Source organism: Thamnophis elegans, chromosome 10, assembly GCF_009769535.1.
Source record: "Thamnophis elegans isolate rThaEle1 chromosome 10, rThaEle1.pri, whole genome shotgun sequence".
Taxonomy (NCBI): Eukaryota; Metazoa; Chordata; class Lepidosauria; order Squamata; family Colubridae; genus Thamnophis; species Thamnophis elegans.
In genome coordinates, this window is record NC_045550.1 from 36,208,993 (window position 1) to 36,235,655 (window position 26,663).

General features: G+C 39.3%; 1 protein-coding gene across 3 annotated transcripts in view; it reads left to right on the top strand.

Moving 5' to 3' along the window:
* Window positions 1-26,309, top strand: part of PXYLP1 (2-phosphoxylose phosphatase 1) — a 46,976-nt gene extending 20,667 nt beyond the window's left edge. For all 3 annotated transcript variants that reach the window (XM_032225301.1, XM_032225302.1, XM_032225303.1), the window contains exons 3-6: window positions 2,492-2,653; window positions 4,541-4,667; window positions 20,804-20,943; window positions 24,149-26,309. In XM_032225301.1, coding sequence (XP_032081192.1) covers window positions 2,492-2,653; window positions 4,541-4,667; window positions 20,804-20,943; window positions 24,149-25,080 — 1,361 coding nt within the window. In that variant the 3' untranslated portion in view covers window positions 25,081-26,309. The remainder of the gene's footprint in view (window positions 1-2,491; window positions 2,654-4,540; window positions 4,668-20,803; window positions 20,944-24,148) is intronic.
* Window positions 26,310-26,663: the final 354 nt, after the last annotated feature.

The following is a 26,663-nucleotide window of genomic DNA, read 5'->3' on the forward strand; positions in this document are numbered from 1 at the left end:
TCTAAATAACTGCTGATGAATGAGTTAACATTTCTTTTTTCATTCTTGGCAGAACTTTTCTAGTATATCTAGTTTATCTTGAAAGCCAATGAAAATTTACCATGGATCCTTTAAACAAAGTTTGCTATGTGGTTTCTTGAGTTTGTAAAAGTGCTTTCAAATAGTTTGGTTGTGCAATACTGAAAGGACCTACTGTGTTTAAGGCTGATATTCAGAAAAAAATACAGTCAACGTTTTAAAGTTGAAAGAAAAAAGGTAATGGATTTGCTTCCATGTCTGATTTTTTGGGGTAAATATTAATTACTTTTCCTCTGTATCTTCCTTTTAGTTATTTTAGTATTAATAGTTTTTGCTATTCTAATAACTGTATTCTTAATTTTAAAAAAATGAGCCTTCTGAATGGATAAAAAAGATGAACAGATATAGTACAACTCAAGAGATTCTATCTTTATTTTATATTGTTCCTTTTGTTTTCCAAAAGTGATTATACTGAAAGCAGTAGTACACATATTGGATGCATAATCATGTAAGGTGGGCAAAAATAGGATAAATATAAAATCTATGACAAAATGCTGTTTTCAGTAGTAATAGTTACTCAAAGAAGAATATTTATTAGGCTAAACTAGGAGATGGGCATATTTATCTTACTTCATATTATGTTGTATTTAGAATATGCTGTAGGTAGTAAAGATAATCCTGGAAAAAACATTTATTTCAAAGGATTTTCTTTTTTAGGCAGAATTTAAACATATTTAAGGAAGCTGACATGGATTGTCATTGAAAACTATATTTTCTAAGAAAACATAATTCACTCTACATAAAATAGCAATATTAGAGCCCTAAACAATTTATTTATTGCTTATGCTTTTAATTAAAACCTTGTGATTTTATTTTACTGGTTCCTTTTGTCAACAGGATTTTGTTTGGATACTATTTCTCTTACACTGTCTGCATCTGTTATACAGCTCAAAGCAATGCATAGTGAAAAGATAGAAATTGTTTTACTAATGAATACCATTCCATCAGCAAAATTATACCATGTATCCTTGAAAATACAATCTGTCCTGAAACTAAAGCCTTGCGACATTTTTCGCGTGGGCAAAAATATAAGTCCACCCCTGAAAATAAGCCCCCTATACAATCCCCCCCTCCAGCCAGGCAGAGCACCACTCGCCGACCTAGCGGTATCCTGAAGGCGCCAAGCCGTGGGAACGAGGTGGGGGCAAAGACGCTCGTGGTGCTTGGTGTTTTCGGAGTATCGCTAGGTTGGTCAGCAGCTCTGTGCCCAGCTGAAGTGGGGGTTGCCGGGCAGCTGCTCCCTTGCGACTGGGCTCCCGAAGACCTGGGCCCAGCTTCAGGGTCGAATGGCTGTGTTGCAATGTTGCAGCAGCAACACAGCAGCCATGAGGGGGCCATGCTCGGAAGCAGCCACCCGGCAACCCCCCTTTCTAGCTGGGCACAGCGCCGCTGACCGATCTAGTGGTACCCAGAAGGCACCAAACAATGCGAGCGCCTTTTTGCTGCTCTCCGCCTCCTGCAGCTGGGCACCTTCGGAATGCCCCTAGAGTGAATGGGGCTCTGCATGGCTGGAGAGAGTTGTGGGCTGCAGAGCGTATAACCATAGAGCATACTCCCAGAGCGGCATCCATCCTCCATTACGGCTTCCAAAGCACGGAGATAGGATACTGCTCTTGGAGTACGCTCTATGGTTGTACGCTACCATAGAGCATACCTCCAAAGCGGCATCCGTCCTCCATGCTTTGAAAGCAAAACAAAAAACAAAAACCCAAGCAGCGAAGATGCCCTGGCTCTGCAGGTACTGTAGAGTTAGTCAAGGGCATCATGAGCCTGCGGGTCATGCGAGTGGGGAGCGGAAAAGCCTCTCCAGCCATGCAGAGCCCCATTCACTTACCTAGGAGCATTCCGAAGGTGTCGAGCCGCGGGAGGCGGAAAGCGACGAACAGGCGCTCGCATTGCTTGGTGCCTTCCGGGTACCGCAAGATCGGTCAGCGGCACTGTGCCCGGCTGGAAAGGGGGGTTGCCGGGCGGCTGCTCATGAACATGGCCACCTCATGGCTGCTGTGTTGCTGCTGTGACAGTGCAACACAGCCATCCGACCCTGAGGCTGTGCCTGGTTCTTTGGGACTCCGGTCAAAAGGGAACAGACACCCGGCAACCCAAAAACAATAAGCCCTCTCCTTTAATAAGCCCAAGGCCATATTTCGTGGGTCAAAAAAATATAAGACCCTGTCGTATTTTCGGGGAAACTATATAATTATATTACATACCACCTACTAAGAAATCATTAATTAATGTGATGTAGAAATAGATTTTATACCAGAAGTCTAGTATAAGAAAATTATGGAAGTCTATTTCCTGTTTCCATATTTATTCCATATTTATTTATGCATTTTGAATTTTGAATTATGCAAATAAATAATTTAGCATTAGACTAATCACTATCAATTGATGTTGGTTATTTATATTTTAGTACATTTGATTCCTGTTAAGCCAATTAAAGATGATGGTCTGCATTCCAAGAATCGAAAGAGAATAATGCCTAATCCACTAACAGAGCCACCTGCTATTGATCCTATTTATGAAGCCCAGTTTTATTGTAATGTTCCCAGCATCTCTGAACGCAGTATGGAAGGTAACTGCAATTTTGTTATTGATTGCTCTTCATATTTATTTGCTTAATTCTATTGCAGTTCTGAAACCTTGCTAATAGAATGCTCTCAAATTCCAAACAGAAAGCAGCATTTAACATAAAAGTAAAGACATTACCTACTAGCTTAAACTGGAACAGCTGCTCAAATATAATTTTGTCCCTCCCCCACAGGACTGATCTAGTCATGCTTTGCATTTAAAATCCTTAGAGGCTTTAAGTAGAATGAATGGTTTTTATAGAAAAGCATGCAGCTTCTGAATCTGAGCTGCAAGAATTAGAAAATGGATTTTTTTAAAAATAGCCCAATTAGCACTATTATTTATACGTAGTACAGCAGTAGTTTCCATTAGATCGGTACCTCATACAGATGTTTCATGCAGTCATGGGAAGTAGGTTCTTTGATTTCCTATTTGATTACTCCAAAACTTTTCCATTGTTGTTCCCTGTGTTCGAAGCAGGGTTTCCCCCCACTAAATCAGTTAAAATGTCTGGTCCAGCCGAAAAGTAAAATGGGTATACATTTTGCTGCCCCATCATCACTACCAATTACCTCTGTTCTGTCTTACAGCCAGAGGATCTTCTCAGTATCACCAGGCAACCAATCAATAGCTCTGTCCATTGGCTTGTCAGATTCACCCCCTCCTCCTTTCACCCATCCCCCTCTCTTTTCCCGGGCACCAGCTGTCTGGTGCAAAAGAAAGAAGATGGCAGGGAAAAGGAGCTTTTCATGCAGAGCAATGACCTGCATCAGCCCAAATTATTGACACTCTGAAGCGCAGCTGACAGAAAGAATATAAGTAGGGCTTGCATGAAATGCATGCTATTTCAATACCCAGTACCCTTATTAGCTGCTTTTTATATGATAATCAAAGTTGATGAAGCTGACAGGCCTCCTGGAGTCATTGTGCTTGAAACCACAGAGAAAAAGGTTCTCTCTCTCCTCCTTAACCATACACAGCACCACCACAAATACTTAAAAAAAATAGTTTTATTGCTTTTAAAATAATAATAAGAAAAGCAAAAGAAATAAAACACAAGAATTAAAACATTATCCAAAAAGAAACAAGAACCATAACACATGTTTAAAGAAATAAGTGAAAATAAATGCAACAGAAAAAAAATTAAAGCATAAATATGCCAAACCATGAGCAATTCCTATTCTATATATAATCATCTAATACAGATCATTAATTTTATATTATAACCCATATATAAATAAAATTCTTATATCTCCCCACTACACATACTTGTCAACTGCTATTTGGGATCAGTTTGGAGACCTGATCATTTTAGGGGGAGAACCTCATTTGAAATAACTTTCTTGTATTCGGGACTGAATGGCCCTTTCCTCCTATGGCAGCTTGTTGGCTGCCATAGGAGGAAAAATGCTAAGTAAAACTGAGGAATAGGTTGGGAAAAAGATGAAGGCAATATTATGGGAACTTGGCAGCAAAAGAAGGATGCCAGTTCATGTTCATGAAATGGCTAAAAAAAGTTAAAAAAAGGTTCCAAATCCTACTGACTGAACTTAGAGCGAATTGTATCCAGTGAGTGAGTATAAGAGTGCAGCAGTTATTTCTCTACCATACTGTCAAACCTACTCAGAAGAGTTTATTTGGAGAGTTCTTGATCTAGCTTAAATACCTACTGAGTCACTTCATCTCTCTTGTTTGCAATATGTCTCTCACACAGAGAGTTTTATAATCCACCTTTAGTCACCTTTTGTGGAAAACGATCTCAACTGTTACAATTGTTCAGTGCCAATGTATGTTTAAATAAAGGTGTAAATGTAGTATAAATTTTTGGAGTGCAATTGGAATTCTAAAAGGGTTCCCCATTATGAGTCTATTCTTGCTCTTTTTCTTATAGGTCATGGACCTCACTATTTTAAACTGATATCTGTTCATGTACTAATTCGCCATGGAGACCGATATCCTCTGTATGCCATTCCCAGAACAAAACGGCCAGACATTGACTGTACATTAATGCCTAACAGGTAACATTTCGGTATTATACTAATACTTTTTATATTTTATTTCTGCACAAATAATGTTAGTGCCTGATCAAAATTCATAATCATTTTTAATAGAATGTCATCAAAGCTCAGACCTACAAACTTTTTCTAAAAGGATTCTTTCATGCTTCACCTCTATAGTGTTCTGCATATTTATTCACACAATATTGATAATCTTATATTCTTATCTTCCTTTCGCTTTCTGTCATTAATCTCTTTTCTGCCACTTACTCCAAAATTGGTAGAATTTTTAACAGAGGTGACTCACAGCTGTAGAAAACATTTTAATCCTTTACTGAAAGCACTGGAATTTCAGCTGATTGGAAAGCAGAAAGCTGCTTTTCTGGTTTTCCTCCAATCAGCGCTAAAAGCACGTGTTGTTGAGCGGGTGATTTGTTAGTACTTAATCATATTATACTGGTTTTATATTCTAGTTATTTTATACATAAGTAGAGATGAGCTTACAATTAGGCTTACAATTTAAAGATGCAGTACTGAAGAGGAAAAGAAAAAAATATCTATATTATCAATTACAACATCTTAGATTTTCATAAATGGTTAAAAGAGGTTGCATTATCACATTGAATATAAGAGAAGTTGATGACGGAATAGTTGCCAGAATAACATATTAAAAAGTAAAAATTGATTTAAGGTTGTTTTAAGAGATAAAAGCCAATCATTTAGTCATTCGTTTACTCATCCATTTTACGAGAGTTTTTCATTTTTAAGGTAGTATATTATGCCAATTCTGTAGAAAAATATTCATCTCGTGTTATAAAGAAGCTGGATATCTCAGCAGAATGACAATTGCAAATAAACTAATATTATTTCCAAACTAGAAGGATTCTGCAAGGAAGAGTGGGAAAATAATTACAAAGGCAAGAATATAAATATTCTTATCTGATAATAATAATAGAAGCTATTATTTATGTCAAAGGAGATAATACCAAGTACTGATTGAAAGAAAGCCCAAACATTGCACCTGACATATTTATACTCTTTTCTTACCTTGAATCTATAAATAACTGTTCATAAATAGAATGCATTAAAATTTGAAGAATGTTGTGTTTAACTCTGTAACATATAAATATTGTGTCTGTTTCTGTCCCTTCTGTTTCAATCAATGAGTCAGAATTCACAAGCATCTCAACTTTTCCATACAATTGTAAACTAAAATCATTTAACAGAGAACCAGAACTCAGTAACCTTTTGTGATAAACACATTTTCTCAAATAGAACGCTACTGTGCTGAAGTGAGCCATGCATAATGCATTTTTCTAGAATAGCCTTGAATAGAAGTAAATTGAATTGGCTCTAGTAAGCAATTACATTTTGTAATAAGATAAGTGATGAATAAGTTGTTAATTGCACTGATTGGATTTTTAATGAACTTACTTTAGGGAATGAAATATTAATTAAAGAGAGATAATTCAAAGCCATTTGGACATTTTATAGGACATGACAACTATAGTTCTAAAAATATCTGGTACAATAGTACTAGAAAAAAATCCAAAGTTGTCAAAGGCATTCTTTGATAATATTGATTAAATCACTATTTTAATTCTTCTATAAAGCTGAAAAGTAACAAAGCCAAAGCAGCAAACCACATTGTAGAGACTTAAACTGTAACTGTTATTTATACAAAGTTCTTTTGTTCTATGTAAAGCTAGTTACAAAACAATATTGAGTTTATATCCCCTAATTTAGCTGTTATCCCCATGCAGTTGCTATTCTGACAGTGCAGTTGTGTAAGATTACATGAGTGCCTGTCCATATAACCTATGGTTTATGAAACATTTAGCCATTCTAAAAGTATTGTATGTTAAGTGAGTTTGGATATTCATAAATGGCAGTGTTTTCTTTGTCTATTCATTAACCTTTTTTCATTCCTACTTATATGCTTATCATGCAGAATAAGCTATGTTATGCAAAGCAGAAAAAAGGGATAGAAATCTACAACATTTACTTTGTCCCTTGCATGATATCCTTTCAGTCACTATATCTATACACTGCTTCATGTATTCATTTATATCCCACTTTTTTAAGGCTTTCCTGTACAACAGCAAATGACTTGCTTTTAACCCTTTACTCATTTTTATTTGTTTTTAATTTGATCTTTATTTATTCTATATATGTGCCGACCACTTACAGTTTTGTTTTGTTTTAGTCATATTTGCAGTCAGTCCACATTAATTCAGCACCATTTGTTCTTGACCTTATCTCATGTTTTATACCATACACATTTCTTAAATACATTACACTCCGAAGAGTTTCTCCTTACATAACAGGTTGTCATTTTCATTTAACAAAGTAGGTAGAAACAACCATTTTCACTTTTTAAATAAATTTTCCACAAGCTCTATGCTACCTTATGGGTGTAGCATAGGGGGGCATTCGCCCAGGTACGCCTGGTGCGCCAGTTGCGACCCTACCTGGACCGGGAGGCCCTCACAACAGTCACTCGGGCCCTTGTGATCTCTAGGCTGGAATACTGCAATGTGCTCTACATGGGGCTGCCCTTGAGGAGCATCCGGCGACTTCAGCTAGTGCAGAACGCAGCCGCGCGAGTGATTGCGGGTGCCCCCCGATTCACCCGCATAACACCTATCCTCCGCGAGCTGCGCTGGCTACCTGTCGATCTCCGGATGCGCTTCAAGGTGCTATTAATCACCCATAAAGCCCTACATGGCAGTGGATCTGGATACTTGAGAGACCGCCTTCTGCCAATTACCTCCCTACGACCTATAAGATCCCATAGATTAGGCCTCCTCCGCATTCCATCGGCCAGCCAGTGTCGGCTGGCAACTACAAGGAGGAGGGCCTTCTCAGCAGTAGCCCCGACCCTTTGGAACGAGCTCCCCGTGGAGATTCGTACCCTCTCCACCGTCCAGGCCTTCCGCATAGCCTTGAAGAACTGGCTCGCCCGTCAGGCCTGGGGATAAGAATTGCTACCCCGCCCGAATGATGAATGAATGTTGCTTACTATTTTTATTATATGTTGTTGTCTTAATATTGTATTCCCCTCTCCCTGGTTTTCTGTGAGCCGCCCTGAGTCCCCTCAGGGAAAAGGGCGGCCTACAAATGCTAATAAACCTAAACCTAAACCTAAACCTGTACATACATCAGTTTCCCCAACTTTAGATAGTGTGCTTGCTCTTATTTTTGCCATTTATATATTGTATATGACTTCTTTTACTCTACTTTCTCCATCAACATGGAAGAGAAAGTTTTGGAGTTGGTGAGAATAGAATAAGTTGAGAAAGGAAACCAGAAGAAGACAGCAACTTCCTTTATCATTGCCAATGTTGGGGGAAGCGGAAAGGCACAAAAAGAAAAAAGAAAAAGAGAGAGAAAGTAAAATTCCTAGGGTTTGGATTGGATTCACTGGTTATTAATTATTTAGAAATTGTGTCGACTTTTCCTAATTCAATCCACTATCACCAATCATTCGTTATACAGTAACTAGTAATTTCCAAGATTCTGAGAATTTTTTTTTCAAGGTGGAAAACCTTGTGTGATAAACACTTGACAGTCCTGTGGATGAATTCAGCGAGGATTTGACTAACAAGTGGATGAGAAACATAGAATGAGGAAAGGGAAAAGCTTAACTCCATACTGGAATAAGAGGAGCTTTTGTGGGATAAAGTTTACTGGGCAGAAAATTCCTGATTTTATGATGGAAGTGTGCTCCTAGTGTATACTGATTAAATGGTCTAGTTCCGTGATGGCAAACCTATGGCATGCATGCCAAAGGTAGCACATGAAGCCATATCTACTGGCACATGATCTGTCAGCTCCAGCGCACATGTGTGTGCCGGCCAGCTGATTTTCAGCCTTTTGGGGGGCCAGGGGAGGCTGATTTTGCCCTTCGAGGCTTCAAAAAAGCCTCTGGAGCCAGGGGAGGGTGAAAAACAGACCAACGGGCCTACCGGAAGTTCAGAAATTATCTGTTTCCGGATGTTTCCCAAGGCTCCAGAGGCTTGGGAGCAGGGGAGGCAAAAACGGAGACCCTCTGGAAGCCAGAAATGGATCATTTCCGAACTTCTGGTAGGTCCATTGGGCCCCTTTGTTGCCCTCCTCAAGCTCCAGAGGCTTTGGAACCTGGGCAGTGCGAAAACGCCCTTCCCCGGCGGAAATACCAAGTTTAGCTTGGAGGTGAGCAGTGCGACGCACATGGGGGGGATTGTGCGTGCATGTGCATGTGGGGGCATGTTTTGCATTATGGGTGTCTGCATGCTTGTGTGCTATTGCATGCACACGCTCACATTTTTGGCACCCAACAACAAAAAGGTTAGCTATCACTGGTTTAGTTGGTTGGCAGAGCAGCATTGGTTGGATTGACTATATCAACTTTTAATTAATGTATGTTGTAGGAAAAAGGACAGGATAGTCAGCAGACATTACAGCTCCAGGTTTGGTACAGGGGGTGGATAGATTATTTAAGGAATTTGGGGGGATATGCATTTTGGGAACACCTGGTAGAGCAATGAAAAAGGTCTGACAATAGATTTTGGGTTTGTTATTACGTTCATCTAGGAGAAGAGAGAGAGGGAGAGTATTTTATTTCATTTAGCTTGTTCTTCTTGTAATCTTTTATTCATTTTTCTTTTAAAAATATATTGTAATTACCATGTTTTGATAGTTATGTGCTGCCTAGAATTGTTGGGAGTTTCAAGGTTACATGTAACTCATATAGACCAAAGACTTCAAGCACACAGACATCTGTGGAGTTCTTAAATTAGAAGAAGATTCACAATTGGTAAGAATGCTAAATACCACAGATAACAATGGACGGCGATGAAGTGAACTGAAATAATATATAGTTTTATTCTCTGACCCTCAAAAATAAATGAAGATGCATAGTATGCCAGAGAAGTAAAAAGGAGTTTAATTTTAGGGAGGAAAATAATAATGAACTTAGACAAGATCATGTTATCTATTTCTATGACAACACAGCCAGAATACTTGAAACACTGTTTTTGCCAGTAATGAATGGCTTTAAAAACTGAACAGTGAGTACGAAAGAAAAGACAGAGCAAAGATAGATACCTTTGGATTATGACCTTGGAAATAATAACTAAGAAAACAAATGGACTTCAAGAGGCACCAGTCAATCCATTCTGTTTTAAATAAAGACTAGAATAGGATTTCATCAAAAAAGCAGAACTTTACAAACTGGGAACATGTAATGCAAAGAATTATGAACCAAAAAAAAAAGCAAAGCTTTGTGTTTGGCAAAATTGTAAGAAATAGAAAGACGGGTGACCAGTGAATATGAGGATAAAAGTGATAATTGGAATGACTTCATAACATCTGTAGATTTCTGCTGGAGATATTTCAGAGGTTAGAGGTTTAGAGGTTTATTCGATTTATATGCCGCCCTTCTCCCAAGGACTCAGGGCAGCATACAACATTAAAAGAAACACATACTACAAAAGTTAAAAAGAAATTAAATAGGATATCCCCAAACCCAATTAAAATTAACAATGACACATTTTTTTAAAAGAATTAAAATTAAAATTAACAATAATCAATACTTTGATTTGTTTTGTTCAGGCCAGGCTGGCTTGCTGGAAAAGCCAACTTTTTAGGGTGCGTCGGAAGGACTGGAAATCGGGGATTATACGAAGCTCCGGGGGCAGCTCATTCCAGAGAGAAGGCGCTCCCACAGAGAAGGCTCTCCCCCTGGGGGTCACCAGTCGACACTGTCTGGCTGATGGCACCCTGAGGAGGCCAACTCTGTGGGATCACACTGGATGATGGGAGGCTACCGGTGGCAGTAGGTGGTCTCGCAGGTATCCTGGGCCTAAGCCATGGAGCGCTTTAAAGGTCATAATTAGTACCTTCAATTGCACCCGGAAGACAACCGGCAACCAGTGCAGGCCGCCTAAAAGGGGTGTAACATGGGAGTACCTGGGTGCCCCCATGACAACCCGTGCAGCTGCATTCTGGACCAGTTGAAGTTTCCGGGTGCTCTTCAAGGGCAGCCCCATGTAGAGAGCGTTACAATAGTCTAGGCGAGAAAGGACGAGGGCATGAGTGACTGCACAGAGCATCCCGATCCAGAAAGGGGCGCAACTGACATACCAGGCAAACCTGATAAAAAGCCCCCCCTGGTCACGGCTGTCAGGTGTTCTTCTAAACTAAGCCGCGTATCCAGGAGGATGCCCAGATTGCAGGCCCTCTCTAAGGGGGCTAAAATTTCTCCCCCTATCATCAAAGATGGAACATGATGCACAAATCGGGATGATGGAAACCACAGCCACTCCGTCTTGGAGGGATTGAGCTTGAGCCTATTCCTCCCCATCCAGATCCGCACTGCCTCCAGGCATCGGGACATCACGTCGAGGGCATTGTTTGGGTGGTTTGGGGTAGAGATGAAAAGTTGGGTATCATCAGCATATTGATGATACCGTACCCCAAAACCACGGATGATCTCACCCAGTGGTTTCATATATATGTTGAACAGGAAGGGTGAGAGAACCGACCCCCGGGGCATCCCACAAATGACGTGCCTCGGGGTCGATCCCTGCCCTCCTGTCAACACAAACTGCAACCGATCCGACAGGTAGGAGGAGAACTACCGTAAAACGGTGCCCCCCATTCCCAACCCCTCGAGTCGTCACAGTAGGATACCATGGTCGATGATATATCAGGATGACGATACATCAGAATATATTTATCTACATAGGATAAATAGGAGTCAGAAGTAAGATTCAACTTAGGGGCACTTTGGTTACCTCTCAAGTTATATATTTATGTATTAAAGGGTAAGATTGCATATTTAATAACTTTCACATTATCCTATTTTATGGAATTTAAAACTGAAGAGTCTTTCTGGAGGCTCAAGCACACTAACAAAATACTTTTCTCATTGTGCCTAGATAGCATCATCAATCTCCACACTGTTGCCTGGATACTGTTAATTGGCCATTCAAAAGAAAGATTCTTAATATGTTTTTTTTAATGGAAACGTAATTAACCAATGAATGTACTTTTAGCTGCTTTGCATTTCTTTCTTTGCATTTCTTCAACTCTATTCTTTTCTTGTGAATACTAGCACGCCTAATGAAACTTCTAGAATAGGGGGGTGTAGGATTTATTTCTTGAAGTACAAATGCTTCCACATATTGCCTTTGAGGAGTAGTTTTTCATGACTATATGTATGTTAGCATTGCTTAGATTTACTGAGACATAATCAGAATGCTTTCTAACCAAAGCAGTACTGGTTTTTCATGAATTGTAAATGCTAGTGTTTAGGATATACATAATAATGAAGTGCTTCTTAAAAGAGCTTCAGGTTTTTAAAAAAGATACATTTTAATGTAATATTTAATTGGAAATTAAAAAGCCTTTTCAGTTGTTTTTAATATAGTTTTTAGAAAATTTGTTGTAAATTCTTAAGTTGTTTTTATTGTTTCATACAAAAGTATTCAAATTATGTAGTATGATTTGTGTGAGCAGATATTTTATAAAGAACATTGAAGAATATTCTTACAAGCGATGAATTATAGTCAAGTGCATAACAAATTCTGAAATGTTGTGTATAAACAATGACAAGAAAATAAAGTTTGTTATATTCCTATTTGTTTCAAATTATCTCTGACATTTTTCTGGCTAAGAATGCAGTTACAACTTTACTTGGATGGAGCTTGATATGAAGTGCAAAATGTTTATTCTTAGACCTAGTTTGGAGACAAAGTGAAATTTGATTACATGTATGGATCACTTTGTTAACAGATAGGAGATCATGTGACTGTTAATCTTTCTAGATCTGTTAGAAGCTTTTGATATTGCTGACTGCAATATCAGTCAGGACTTGGTTTATATATTTGGACTACTACATTAGATTGGTTCCATTTCTATTTTTGAGGAATAGTATATAGTCAACCAAGCAGAGAAGTCATTGATTTCAAATACAGGTAGTCCTCGACTTATGACCACAATTGAATCCCATTTTTCTGTTGTTAAATGAGACATTTGTTAAGTGATGTTTTTGCCCCATTTTATGACCTTTCTTATCACAGTTAAATGAATCACTGCAGTTGATAAGTTGGTCACATAGTGGTTAAGTGATTCTGGTTTCTCCATTGACTTTGCTTGTCAGCAGGTGATCACATGATTTAGGACAATTAAATAATGTTTCCTTTATAACCGCAAAAATTATGACAGATTTTTTTTCAAATGCCCCTAGAAAAAAGGAATGAACTATATTCCTGCTGCAATTAAGTTTTTTGCTTCAAATTTCCTCAACTCTTTATGGGGTAAAATTAAGGCCACTTTCCAATAGCCTGATAAAACAAGTTACCGTATTTTTTGGAGTATAAGACGCACCTTTTTATCTCAAAAAAAGAGGCTGAAAATCTGGATGCGTCTTATACACTGAATACAGCCTTTTTTGTCTTCTGAAACCCTGCTTCCCCTTCACCAAAATGGCCATGCATACCTTGTAGGAAGCTTTTAGAGAGCTACTGGGGGCTGGGGAGGGCAGAAATGAGCAATAAATGGCCCATTTTTTGCTCAATTTTACCCCACCCAGCCCCCAGGAGAACTCTGTAAGCTTCCTAAAGGCTATCCATACCCCCCCTTTTTTAAACGAATGGCCCCGTTCTTCTGTGCACTGTTTGGAGACTCCAAGCAAGGGTTAAATTCAGTCTAGTCACCCAAGGACCTCATTGAGGTCAGTTTAAAAACTCAGTCCAGCCCAGTTCACACGTGTTTTGGAGAGTTCTTCAGTTTTTGTGCGAATAGACTGGAATTCTCCTTAAATAGTATAGAGTTTGTTATTTTTGTAATTGTTTTTTTCTATAGTTAACTAGCGGTTTCCTTCGTGCTTCTCTTGTGTTGAAAGTGAGGGAGGTAGGAGGCTTCTTTTCTCCCAGCTGTCTATTCAATTGACTGTTTGTACCGGAGATGTCGGAGGCTTCGACTTGCCTTTGACAGCTCCCTCATTACCCGAAGATCATGGCCACCATGTTGGAATGGTTTTTCGCGTGCTTTTCAACTGGACCGTTTTCCATTTGCCGCACTTTGCCTCACAGACTGCAGATCACCACTGGGGAGTGCTTGGCCTTCATTCGGGGCTGTGGCAAGGCCTCCTCCCCACAGAAGACCATCGCAGAGTGGCTTAGGAGATCTTTGGCCCCACTGGTCATACTCCTGTCCCATAGGACTATCTGAAAGGTGCAGCTCTTGCTGGTGTCAATGACCTACTGCTCATCTGTGAAGTCGCCTTCTGCCACAAGAAGCAAGTTCGCCTCCCATTCTGCTGCCTGTTAACACCATGGCTGACAGTAATCTAAAAGCACCAGAGAAGCAGATTGAATTCACATCTAAACGCAGTAGGCCACAGCCTCTGACAGGGAGGGTGGCAGTAAGGACACCAAGGGAAGGCAACACCCAATTCCAGAGGGGGCAAGGCCTTGTCTAAGGCTGAGGCCCGCAGGCATAGGGCTTTGGAAAAAATCTTTGAAAGGACCCGGAGACTGCCTCTTTCTTCTGGGCACCAACCCCAGGGTTCAAGCCCCTTACCACATCCACAGGTGGCCCATGCCCATCCCTCTCCTTGAAGGGACGTTTCTCCTTCCCTGGTGGATGAAGGATCCCAGGGCTCCTTTCCTGCAGCTTCCCTGGGTTACACAGAATCCTCCTCCTTGCAGGAGGAGCTATGCCCCTTCGCTTTATCCATTGATGAGGAAGAATAGGGGCCCTCAAGGCATCAGGACAGGGGAGTTGCAGGCGGTGCAAGGACCCACCGAAGTTGAAGAGCCCAATCTGTCTCCTGCAATGCAAAAGGTCATAGAGCAGGCCATTGAAAGGGGCATTGAGGCTGGCTTCCACAAGAGGCTCGCAGCTCTCAAAGGTTCTTCTACCAAACCGCCCCAGAAGGCCAACCATGGGACTGGGCTCAGGGACCCCCTCTCTGGGCACTTCCATCACCACAGAGGAATCTGTCTTCGAGGAGGATGATATAGGGGAAAAGGAATTATCAGAGGATGAAAATCCTCCCCCTGACAAACCTGCCTTCACTGGCTTGTTCTGCTCCTCTCTTTTCAAATCAATCCTGTGCAAAGCTAAGACTTCCAGTGAATTAGGCACTCCCAGCCAGGGAACAGCAACTACTTATGGATCTCAGGATCCGAAGGAGTGGCTCTTCAAGGAGAACGCTCCTGTGCAGGAACTGGTGCCTGTACCAAAGCTGTTCATGAACGTTGTTCAGCGCCAGTGGGCGCAGCCTGGTTTACTAACAAATCACAGTGGGGCTGATAAAAACCTCTATTCGGTTGAAAGCAACCTAGAGGATTTATTGAAGCTGTCATGGGTTGATGCCCTGGTTATTTCTCTAACCTTCAACTCTGCCCTACTAGCTGACCTTCTCGAAGGCCTTAAGGCTGAAGATAAGAAAGCGGAGAAGGCATGCCAGAAAACCTACCAGGTGGCTGCCTGGTCAATTAGGGCATCCACCTCAGCATCCTTCTTTACTAAGACCTCATTGATTTGGCTTTGGCAGTTGAAGTTGAATCCTCCCAAGCAGTGTTCAAGATGGAAGCATGATCTCAATAAAATCATCGCAGCTGTCAAATATTCAGCTGATGCTTCCCTTAACGCCGCCAAATTTGCCTCCCAGGCATTAGCCTCCAATGTTACTTCACTCCGTCTGCTGTGGCTCCACCACTGGCAGGCAGACATGGCCCAAGAGATCCTGGTACGTGGACTTGATCAGCCTTTCCATTCGCAGACCATGGAAGATACCTCAGGAGCTTCTCTCACTCAGTCAGGGGGCCATAGTTCATCCGAATCCCAGTTGGCTCCAGCTGGCCGCCTGGCACTTGAGGGGAACTCCTGAAGAAGGGCAATTTTTCAGACAAGGTCCTCTGCACCATCCATCCACGACTAGGATTTATGACGCCAGTTGGGCCGCCTTTGCTACTTGGTGCAGGGCTCATAATGTAGACACCGTCCTGGTGACCATTCCGCAACTGCTAGAATTTTTGCTGGAAGGGTTGGATAAGGGGTTATCCCCCAACACACTTTGTCGCCAGGTTGCAGCTCTCGCTACCATTTTGATGAGACATTCATTAGTATCGTTGACACAGCATCCTCAGGTGAAAAGCTTCATCAAGGGCGCCGCCAATCTGCATCCGCCTGTAATTCACAGGTTTCCTTCATGGGATCTTTCGCTTGTCCTGTGGAGCTGACAAATTACCGTTTGAGCCCATACGATCCATCGGCCTTTGACATCTCACCCTGAAAACAGTTAGCCATCACATCGGCTAGGAGGGTGTCAGAGCTGGAGGTGCTCTCGGTCCGTGAAGACCTGTGCATTTTTCACGCTGACCGGATTATCCTTTGGTTAGATCCAGCTTTTTTGCCTAAAATTAACTCCCTATTTCACAGGACTCAAGAAGTTGTACTTCCCAATTTTTGCCCTCATCCTCGCCATCCAAAAGAACAAACCTGGCACAAGTTGGATATGCAGCGGACGATCCACAGATACATCAAGAGGACAGAAGAATTTCGCCGCTCCAAATCACTCTTTATTTCTTGTTAGCCAGTGGGACATAAAGTGTCACCATCAACCATTGGGCGGTGGTTAAAGGCATGCATTAAGATGGCTTACCAGCATCAGGGCAAAACTATATCTCCAAGAATTACGGCTCACTTCACGAGGAGCACCGCTACTACGGCCGCGTGGATAATACAAGCTCCAGTGGAGGAAATTTGAAGGGCGGCCACCTGTCATCTCTGACACTGTTTATTAGACACTATTGCATTGAGTGTTGCGCTGCTGCCAAGGCTTCCTTTGAGAGGAGAGTTTTACAACGGGTTTTGTGGCTCCACACACCCTGGATTCTACTTCCCTCCCTGGGACTACATAGCTTGGGTATGTTCCTTGCTTGGACTCTCCAAGCAGCGCACAGGAGAATGACCATTGACTTACCTGAACGGTCATTCTCTGGGCACTGCGGGAGAGTCCAACTCCATCCTGGGGTTTTCTTCTTCTCTCCAGATCGCCTCAGGCTGTGAGGAGCAATGACTCTCTTGACTGAACACATATCGTGGACAAGTCCGTCACAGACTACCACCTTCGTTTTTAAACTGAGCTCAATGAGGAAAGGAGGCATGGTTAAGAAAATTAACTCAGTCATTGGGCGAATAGACTGAATTTAACCCTTGCTTGGACTCTTCCGCAGTGCGCAGAGACTGTCCGTTCAGGTAAGCCAATGGTCATTTTCATGAAAAACTGGTCCTTTTTGCTTGTTTCCCCCCCGCCCCTCCAGAGCACTCTGCAAGCTCCCTAAAGTCTATTCATGCCTTTTGGGGGGGGGGGGGAATGGGCCAGTTTTTTGTGAAAACATGGACCATTTTGGGGAGGATTGCAGAGTGCAAAACCTTTTTTTTTATTTACCTCTTTCAAAACTTTGCTGCGTCTTATACTCTGGTGCATCTTATACTACATATACGGTAGCTTTTAAATAGCCTTTTCCTAGATATCCAGATGTGTTTTCCACTGTATTGCTGAGATTAGAAGCTTCTCTCCTTAGGATAGAAGCCGAAGTCTGGCAAATAATATTTTTCACTGGCTAAGGCTCAGCTTGATGACTATGATGCTTTTCTTAGTAATTGTTTCAGACAGGTATACTGTAGATTCAAGTAGTGGAGAAATGTTATAAACAAATTGCACACCTGTGGCCTTTCCTGTGAATAGTTTCCAAGATCCTTGCTTCAACAATAAAATCAAAGTGGTGACTAAGTAGTAGATTGGGGATATAGAATTACAAAGGAACCTGATCAAACTATCAGGTTTTATTGGTCTATTAGCAAACATTCAAGATACTACCCTGCAATTTACCTAAAGCTGTGTGTTATTCTAAATGCAGGTAGTCTTTGACTTACAATCACAATTGGGTCTGAACTTCTGTTATATGGGAAGCAGTTGTTGAACCAGTCACACCTGATTTTATGATCTTTTTGTCATTTATGTGAATCACTCATGAAGTCATAAGTGAATCCAGCTGGGAAGGTCTTAAATGGTGATTATCTGATGTCATGATACTGTAACTGTTGTAAATACATGCCAATTGCCAAGCACCTGAATTGTGATCATATGACCATGGGGACAGTCATAAGTCACTTTTTCAGTGCTGTTGTAACCTTGGATGATTATTAAATGAATGGTTGCAAATTTAGGACTACCTGTGTCATCAGGCCTTCTCCAGCCTGCTTGAATGCTCTTCCATCAGCTATCTTATAAACATTAAGAAATTGTTCATCCATAGAGAAGCTTTGCGTATATCAGTCGGGGGAAGATGAATCATTAGAGCATATATTCTTCAATGCATAATATTACTTTATATTTTTATAGGTTGGGTTTGTTTTTTAGTTGTAAAACTAAAGAGGCATTTAAAAGTTGGGTGGCCTATAGATGAAATAAATAAATATATGTTAAATAAGGTTAAACCAACCGGTAATAGTAAAAATACCTGGCAACTCTGACACATTTTATAAATATTAATTTTTAGTTGCCAGGAGCCCAAGATGGTATATATGTTTGCAAAATACTTTTCTTTAGCGTCTAGGAACCATTTTAATAAGGCTAACATACAGGTGAAAATAAAAAAATTAGAATATTGTGCAAAAGTTCATTTATTTCAGTAATGCAACTTAAAAGGTGAAACTAATATATGAGATAGACTCATTACATGCAAAGCAAGATAGTTCAAGCTGTGATTTGTCATAATTCTGATTATTATGGCTTACAGCTCATGAAAACCCCAAATCCACAATCTCAGAAAATTAGAATGTTGTGAAAAGGTGTAATATTCTAGGCTCAAAGTGTCCCACTCTAATCAGCTAATTAAGCCATAACACCTGCAAAGGGTTCCTGAGCCTTTAAATGGTCTCTCAGTCTGGTTCAGTAGGAATCATAATCATGGGAAAGACTGCTGACCTGACAGTTGTGCAGAAAACCATCATTGACACCCTCCATAAGGAGAGAAAGCCTCAAAAGGTAATTGCAAAAGAAGTTGTATGTTCCCAAAGTGCTGTATCAAAGCACATTAATAGAAAGTTATGTGGAAGGGAAAAGTGTGGAAGAAAAAGGTGCACAAGCAGCAGGGATGACCGCAGCCTGGAGAGGATTGTCAGGAAAAGGCCATTCAAAAGTGTTGGGGACTTTCACAAGGAGTGGACTGAGGCTGGAGTCAATAGCAATAGCAGTTAGACTTACATACCGCTTCATAGGGCTTTCAGCCCTCTCTGAGCGGTTTACAGAGTCAGCATATTGCCCCCAACAACAATCCGGGTCCTCATTTTACCCACCTCGGAAGGATGGAAGGCTGAGTCAACCCTGAGCCGGTGAGATTTGAACAGCCGAACTGCAGAACTGCAGTCAGCTGAAGTAGCCTGCAGTGCTGCATTTAACCACTGAGCCACCTCGGCTCTTCCTCGGCTCTCGTCAGTGCATCAAGAGCCACCACACACAGACGGATCCTGGACATGGGCTTCAAATGTCGTATTCCTCTTGTCAAGCCACTCCTGAAGCCACTCCTGAAAAACAAACAACTTCAGAAGCATCTTACCTGGGCTAAAGAAAAACAGACCTGGTCTGTTGCTCAATGGTCCAAAGTCCTCTTTTCTGATGAAAACAACTTTTGCATCTCATTTGGAAACCAAGGACCTAGAGTATGGAGAATGACTGGAGAGACACACACTGTAAGATGCTTGAAGTCCAGTGTGAAGTTTCCACAGTCTGTGATGATTTGGGGAGCTATGTCATCTGTTGGTGTTGGTCCACTGTGCTTCATTAAATCCAGGGTCAACTCAGCAGTCTACCAGGAGATTTTGGAGCACTTCATGCTTCCTTCCACAGACGATCTTTATGGGGATGCTGACTTCATTTTCCATCAGGACTTGGCACCTGCCCATACTGCCAAAAGCACTAAAACCTGGTTCAATAACCATGGGATTACTGTGCTTGATTGGCCAGAAAACTCGCCTGACCTGAACCCCATAGAGAATCTATGGGGCATTGCCAAGAGAAAGATGAGAGACATGAGACCGAACAATGTAGAAGAGCTGAATGCCGCTATTGAAGCATCCTGGTCTTCCATAACACCTCAGCAGTGCCACAGGCTGATAGCTTCCATGTCATGCCACATTGAGGCAGTAATTGTTGCAAAAGGGGCCCAAACCAAGTACTGAGTACATATGCATGCATATACTTTTTAGAGATCTGATATTGTTCTATGTACAATAAAATCCTTGTTTTATTGATTGCATGTAATATTCTAATTTTCTGAGATTGTGGATTTGAAGTTTTCATGAGCTGTAAGCCATAATTATCACAATTATGACAAATCATAGCTTGAACTATCTTGCTCTGCATGTAATGAGTCTATCTCAAATATTAGTTTCACCTTTTAAGTTGCATTACTGAAAGAAATGAACTTTTGCACGATATCCTAATTTTTCGAGTTTCACCTGTATATGTTTATTTCAGTATTGTTTAAATCATTTTGCATGGTTATATTTTATGGTTGTTCAATATACATGAGTTCTTGGCCAATATGGTAATAAAGCAAAACTGAAACCACTTTTTAGTTAAGTAAATGATTTATTTTAAATTGTAATTATGTGTAATAGTATCTGAAGTTAAATGAAAGCAGTTTGGCACCACCTTGTGGTATACAGAAAGTATTTTAAAAATTCAGATAAAAAACTAAACATTAGACCTACTTGTTTTAAGTGTTTCTTGTAATTTCAAAACTTTAAAATAAGATGACATGTAAATTAAATTATTTTTTTAAAAAAATTAACTTTTGAATGTACAGCACTAGAACTATATAACTTTTCTTATTTTATAACATAAAGTTTACTTTTTTAAAGTATTTTAAAATTCCCTACAAATTAATAGATTAAAAATATGAATATCAAAGTTATTTAAGTGCACAGGTGTTCATCTACATGGTTCTGTATTTCATTTTCATAAAGAGTATTTTTTTTAGTAGAAAGTATGCTTTTGTCATGAAATTCTCTGAAGTCTCTTAATTAGAACACATTAATCTTTACAGTTTCTTTTATACCCTTAAACAGCTGTTTTGGTTAATCTCTTTTAGAAAGCCTTCCCATCCTTTGCTTGAAGCTTTTATTAGCCATATGTCTAAAGGATCAGAAGCCCAAATGGATGGATCTTTGAACAGCCTGCCTCGATACCCAAGCCATTCACTGTGTGAAATGGGAGAACTTACACAGACAGGTAACTATGTAAAACTGGTTTTTATTTTCATTCCCCCCCCCAAAAAAAAATCAGTATGGTGGAGATGCTTTTATTTTTTTTCTTAAAAGTTTTTGAAAAGACTTCAAAAATATTTTAAATGCCTTTTTGGGAGCATATTGATCCCCAGCATAATATAGTTTCTGTAAGAAATTCTCATTTCTCCTTCCTTGTCTGAATAATTCTTTAAAACTAGCATGGTTTCCGTTTTTAAGCCATTTTGTATTTGACTGGTCAGTTGAAAAAACGTCTGGTATAGTTACTGATATATAAAAAAAGACAAACCTACCATTTGGTTTGTAATCTACAAATACAATGCTAAAGGAAAAAGGGATTTAAGAGAAAAAGTAAATAGCATCAAATTTTCATGCTTTAAAGACATTAGACTTTGGGGGGGTTCCCTTAATTCTTCAGTGTGTTTGTGGGAGAATCAAGAATGGGTTGACTTGTCCTTTCTGCCCAGAGTTCTTCCTGCAGCAACACCCCATTGCCTCTTTCTCTGGCCCAGTTTTTGACTCAGTTTCGGCCCTAGAGAGATGTGTCAGAATTGGCTTATTGACTGGTCACTCAGGAAACGCAATTTGGACTTCTTGGACTCTCCTACACTCAGATTTAATATTAGCGCTATGGTTTAAAGATTGTGGACAAGCGGCAAAGATTGGCTTCCCTGGCCCGTTCCGGAATAGCGTAATAGTCTAATTGATAGCCTAAAAGTCTAATCGATATTAGACTTCGGTGAGGTTCCCTTAATTGTAGTTTTCTTAGCAAAGTTCTTTAAAATAATGAGCTGTTTTTATTGTACTACAGTTTACAAATAGTATTAGCTCTCTCCTTTCCCCTAGCTGTACTTGCTATAAATATAAATAAACAATAAATAGGAAGCACTTGTATGGCCTCCTTTGGATTATGTTGTTTTGGCCTGACATTATCAGAAAAATTTGGATTTATCTTAGAACTTGGGTTTCCATCAGTAATTTATTTCATATTTTTATAAATGACTTTTTATTGTTACATTGATTAATACATTGTGATTTTGGTGAGTCTTTGTGTTTTTCTGGACTGTATTTTTTTAAAACAGAATTGCCTTTAGAGCTAAGCTGCTGTAGTAATCATTTGTGAAGAAATAAGATAATTGAAATTTTACTTCATAGTTTGTCAAAATAAATTAGTCTTTCAATAGTTCCTAAAATATTATTTATATCTAAGTGCTGATTATATGGTTATGTAACCTGAAGGTTCATTTTGTTATTCTTCAGAATAATAAATGGTGGGTTTGGTGCTTGTTAATTAATGTTGCGTAAATTTCAGAAGTGTTTTTACCTCTGATGATGGCTAATGCAAGCATCCTGTGTTGAAATGGTACATTACTTGCATTCTGCTAAAATCTACATAAATGTTAATTGTCTCCTTTATTATAAGAGAGGCAGAAATAAATGTAGAAAGTTTAAAGGAAAATTAACAGAAGAGTCGGAGCAGAGAGTAGGATAAACTAAAAAGAAAGAAAGTAAAAGAAAATAATGTTGCTATATAAAACAAGAAAAAAGAAACAGTGTTGAATGTTTTGATAATCATTCTATAATAAACTATACAGGAGTTTTGTTAATAAATCTGCAAACAGGAACATACCAAGATAGACTATGCCCTAAGGTTCTGCAAGAACTGCAAAGGTGGATTGCTGCGGGTACGGCCCGGTACAGCCTTACCGTTAGTGGCCCAGAGCAGCTGAGAGCATACCGGTACAGTGCCTCTTTTGGCTCACCCCCACCCATGCTCTATACCTGTTTTTATTGCAAAGGGCAAAGTGTGCACGTGCACACAGCGTGCAGTGCCTGCGCAAGTGCACAGTGCAAGTCAGGCGTGTGTGTGAACAGAACTGGGTGGGCTTAAGGCATGAGTGGTTCATTAAATGCAGCCCAGAGCGTCCCTAGCAATTTTTATAAAGTACAATGGAAAAGGCAAAAATGATTATCACAAGCATGAAGGCATTTTCTGGCAAATGTGGCATTCTTCAAAAAACCCCACCATGACCATTTTGGTGCATGCCTGCCATTCTGTCAAACAAAGTCAGTTAGTTTCAGATCGGGGCTTTTCTTTGAGGAAAAATGCTTAATTAGTCTTTTTGTTAGGAAAAGGCTTCATTTAGCACAAAGTTTGTTATACTATCGGTATCAATTTTCTACTTTCTACCTGATCAGAGGTTCTGGGATTTCTCAGTTTCTTGTGAAAATTCTCAAAAAACATAAATCTACACTATCTTTTTATATATTATTATTATACTCATTTGATGGGAAACAACTTCTGTGTAATAATTTTCATGGATTTGGGAGGGAGGGAATGGGAGGCATATTGACAAGAAAATAATATACTTTTACTCATTATGTACATCTTATTTTGCCACACAACTATCTACCTATCTACCTACCTGATTTTTATCTAAGTTTTAAGTAACCAAACATGGCAAATATATCTAATATTCTTTCCTCTTCCTATTTTCTCTGTAACATCTAGTTCCATAAGCGAGGGGCTGAGAAAGAGTGACTGTCCCAAAGTTACTCAGCTGTCTTTTATGCCTAAGGTGGGGCTGGAACAGTTTCTTGGTTTCCTGGTTACTAGCACCTTAAATATTATGCCTTAATGCTATGTGAGTTTAAAACCACGCCATAAATGCACACCACTTTTTAAAAAGGAAGCATCTGCATTGCTTTAATTCACTTTACCATGAAGCCTCATCTAGCATCTCTAATAATGTAAGGAAGCTTCTACATGTGCAAAAGCTTACTCTTTTCCAGTCAGCTAGCAACAGGACCAGAAGAAGCTTATGTTTATTTGATATCTCTTTAGGACTTATTGTTATGTAAATTATTAACCATGGTGGTGCAATCGTTAGAATGCAGTACTGCAGGCTACTTCTACTGATTACTAGCTGCCAGCAGTTTGGCAGATCAAATCTCAGCAGGCTCAAGGTTGACTCAGCCTTCTATCCTTCCGAAGTTGGTAAAATGAGGACCTAGATTGTTGAGGGCAATATGCTGAGTGTGTAAACCGCTTAGAGAGGGATTTAAAGCACCGTGAAGCGATATATAAGTCTAAGTGCTATTACTATTAAACAAAAGTAAATAAATGACATGGCTAAAGTCTCCTAGATTTTACTTGAAAGAAGGCTTACCTTGTTTCTTTCTTTTTAAAGGGATTGTACAACACCTACAAAATGGACAACTGTTACGTGACATATATATAAAGAAGCATAACTTGTTACCAATTGATTGGACAAATAAACATCTGTATTTGGAGACCACTGGAAAGAGTCGGACTCTACAAAGTGGACTAGCATTGCTCTATTCTTTTCTGCCAGACTTTGATTGGAAGAAAATTAATTTTAGGAACCAATGGAGCACAATTTTTTGTTCTGGACACTGTGAATGCCAGAGAAGAAACCATTACTTGGAGGAAGAGCAACGTCGCCAGTATAGTCTCAGAGTGAAAAAAATAGATTTGGAAAAGACATATGCAGATATGGCCAGAATAGTTGGCATTCCCACCCGGCAGTTAAGAGCTTCTAATCCCATTGATTCTATGTTGTGCCACTTCTGCCATAATGCTAGCTTTCCCTGTACTAAGAATGGTTGCATAGACATCGAGCACTTTAAAGTAATCAAGAAACATCAACTTGAAGATGAAAAGGAAAGGCAAAAAAAGAAATACTATTACTTGTATGCACTGCTAGCAACTCATCCAATCCTGAACCAAACAGTCAATCGGATGCTAAGGATTGCAGAAGGCAAGAAAGAAGAATTATTTGTGCTTTACTCTGCTCATGATGTTACGTTGTCACCTGTTCTTAGTGCCTTAGGCATCACTGGGGCCAAGTTTCCAAGGTTTGCTGCTAGACTAGTCTTTGAGTTATGGAAAGATGAAAAAAAATATAACGAAAACTTTATTCGTATCCTTTACAATGGGGTTGATGTTACATTCCAAACTTCCTTCTGCCGGGATCTTAACAAGCATTTTGGCATGATAATGTGTCCTTTAGAGAAATTTGTCCATTTTGTTAAGCAGGACATGTTTTCACCTTTTAATACCACTAGTTACTATGATGCATGTCGGAGAAGACCGTTCTAAACGGAAGAGGAATAAAGTATTTCATTTTGCATTGTTAAAAGTTTGTCTTTGAGGAAGTTTGATATTGTCAAAGTCTCGTATGCCTAAGTGCAAATGCATATAGCTTGAAATTATTTTAATTTTGCCAAAATTCATTCTAGATTAATTTAAAATGCCATATCCCACTATTAACCCAGCAGTATAAAAGCTATTTTCTTTATGATCAACATGATTTGTTGCATAATTGATGTAAAACAGATATTACTTGAGTAACTAAATGCATATATTCTGATTACTTAGTATTCTACTGCAAAGATTTAAACATGAAAGCAAATATTAATAACCCCAGTAGATGTCAAAGCAGAAAGTATTTCTTCATTTCACCAGCCCGTACTTATAATCTGTTATTTTTAAAGAGTTAAAAGAAAGCAGCCATTAGAAAAAAGAAAAAGGTGTTTGATTCAAATGTTCTTTGCACATCAGGTTCTGGATACACTTGATCTTAAGCTATGTGTTTCACTTACACTATAGATTGAGTAAAGATTGTTCAAGATGGGGCAGTATTATTTCAAAGCTACTCTATTGAACATGTGGACAATCTCAATGCCTGTAATCAGTGACTTGTTGAGGAGCACCAGCATTGTTAAAAATATCTTGTACATGACCAATGTGGATCAACTTACACAGAAGCTACATAAGACTCCATTTACAATATTGCAGCCGCCTTCTAGAATCCCAAACATATGGAAGCAATTTTCGTTAGAAATCATCATGCCATATACAAAACAACCCGCAGATTATATTGAAAGAAAAACACTGTTTTTGCACTTTTAGCACTTTATGTGTACTTTGAACACTAATTACAAGTTGTGCCAGATGCTAGAAAATGATTCAAAAGAAAATATAGAGGGGATAGACATGGAGAAAAAGTTTTTACATCTTTATTCCACTTCTTTAGAATCTATATGTTGAAATAATTTATGCTGTAAAAAACAACAACAATGTGTTTACCATTTGGCTGCATATGACCAAAAGACAACTTAACACAATGCTTAATTTTGTAGTCCCATTAGTACTTTTATAGACTAGGGAATACATTTTATAAAGTAAAACACCTTTTTTACATTATAGTGACATAACTGTTTTCTACTTTCTTTGTAAAAGAATGACAAAACTAGTGTTTCAAACTATCTTTTACTCTAGGTACTTAGATCCATGCAGAAAAATCTTATGAATAATCTAACTTGAGAAATTCATAATGCGAAAATGAACAGTTCCATTTCAAAATGTTTTCATCATACAGTACAATGTTTTTTAAAACTATAGTAATGCTACATTTTGTATTTTAAATAGCTTGTATATACCCAGAATCATAATTTAGTGTATGTTTTAAGATAAAATGGTGCTAGCAGTTAAAACTGTGATTTCTATTCAAGCTTTACTCGCTTTTTGGCATCATTTTGACGATCCGTTTAGATGTTTCTATAAATAAAATTTTGAAGAATTTTTAGTGGTTGTCGTTCTTTAATGCTTCTTTAAGTCGTTCTTTCTTTATGTAGTAGTGCTGTTTTTTTTTTGTTTTTTAAGTAAAAATATTGATTCTT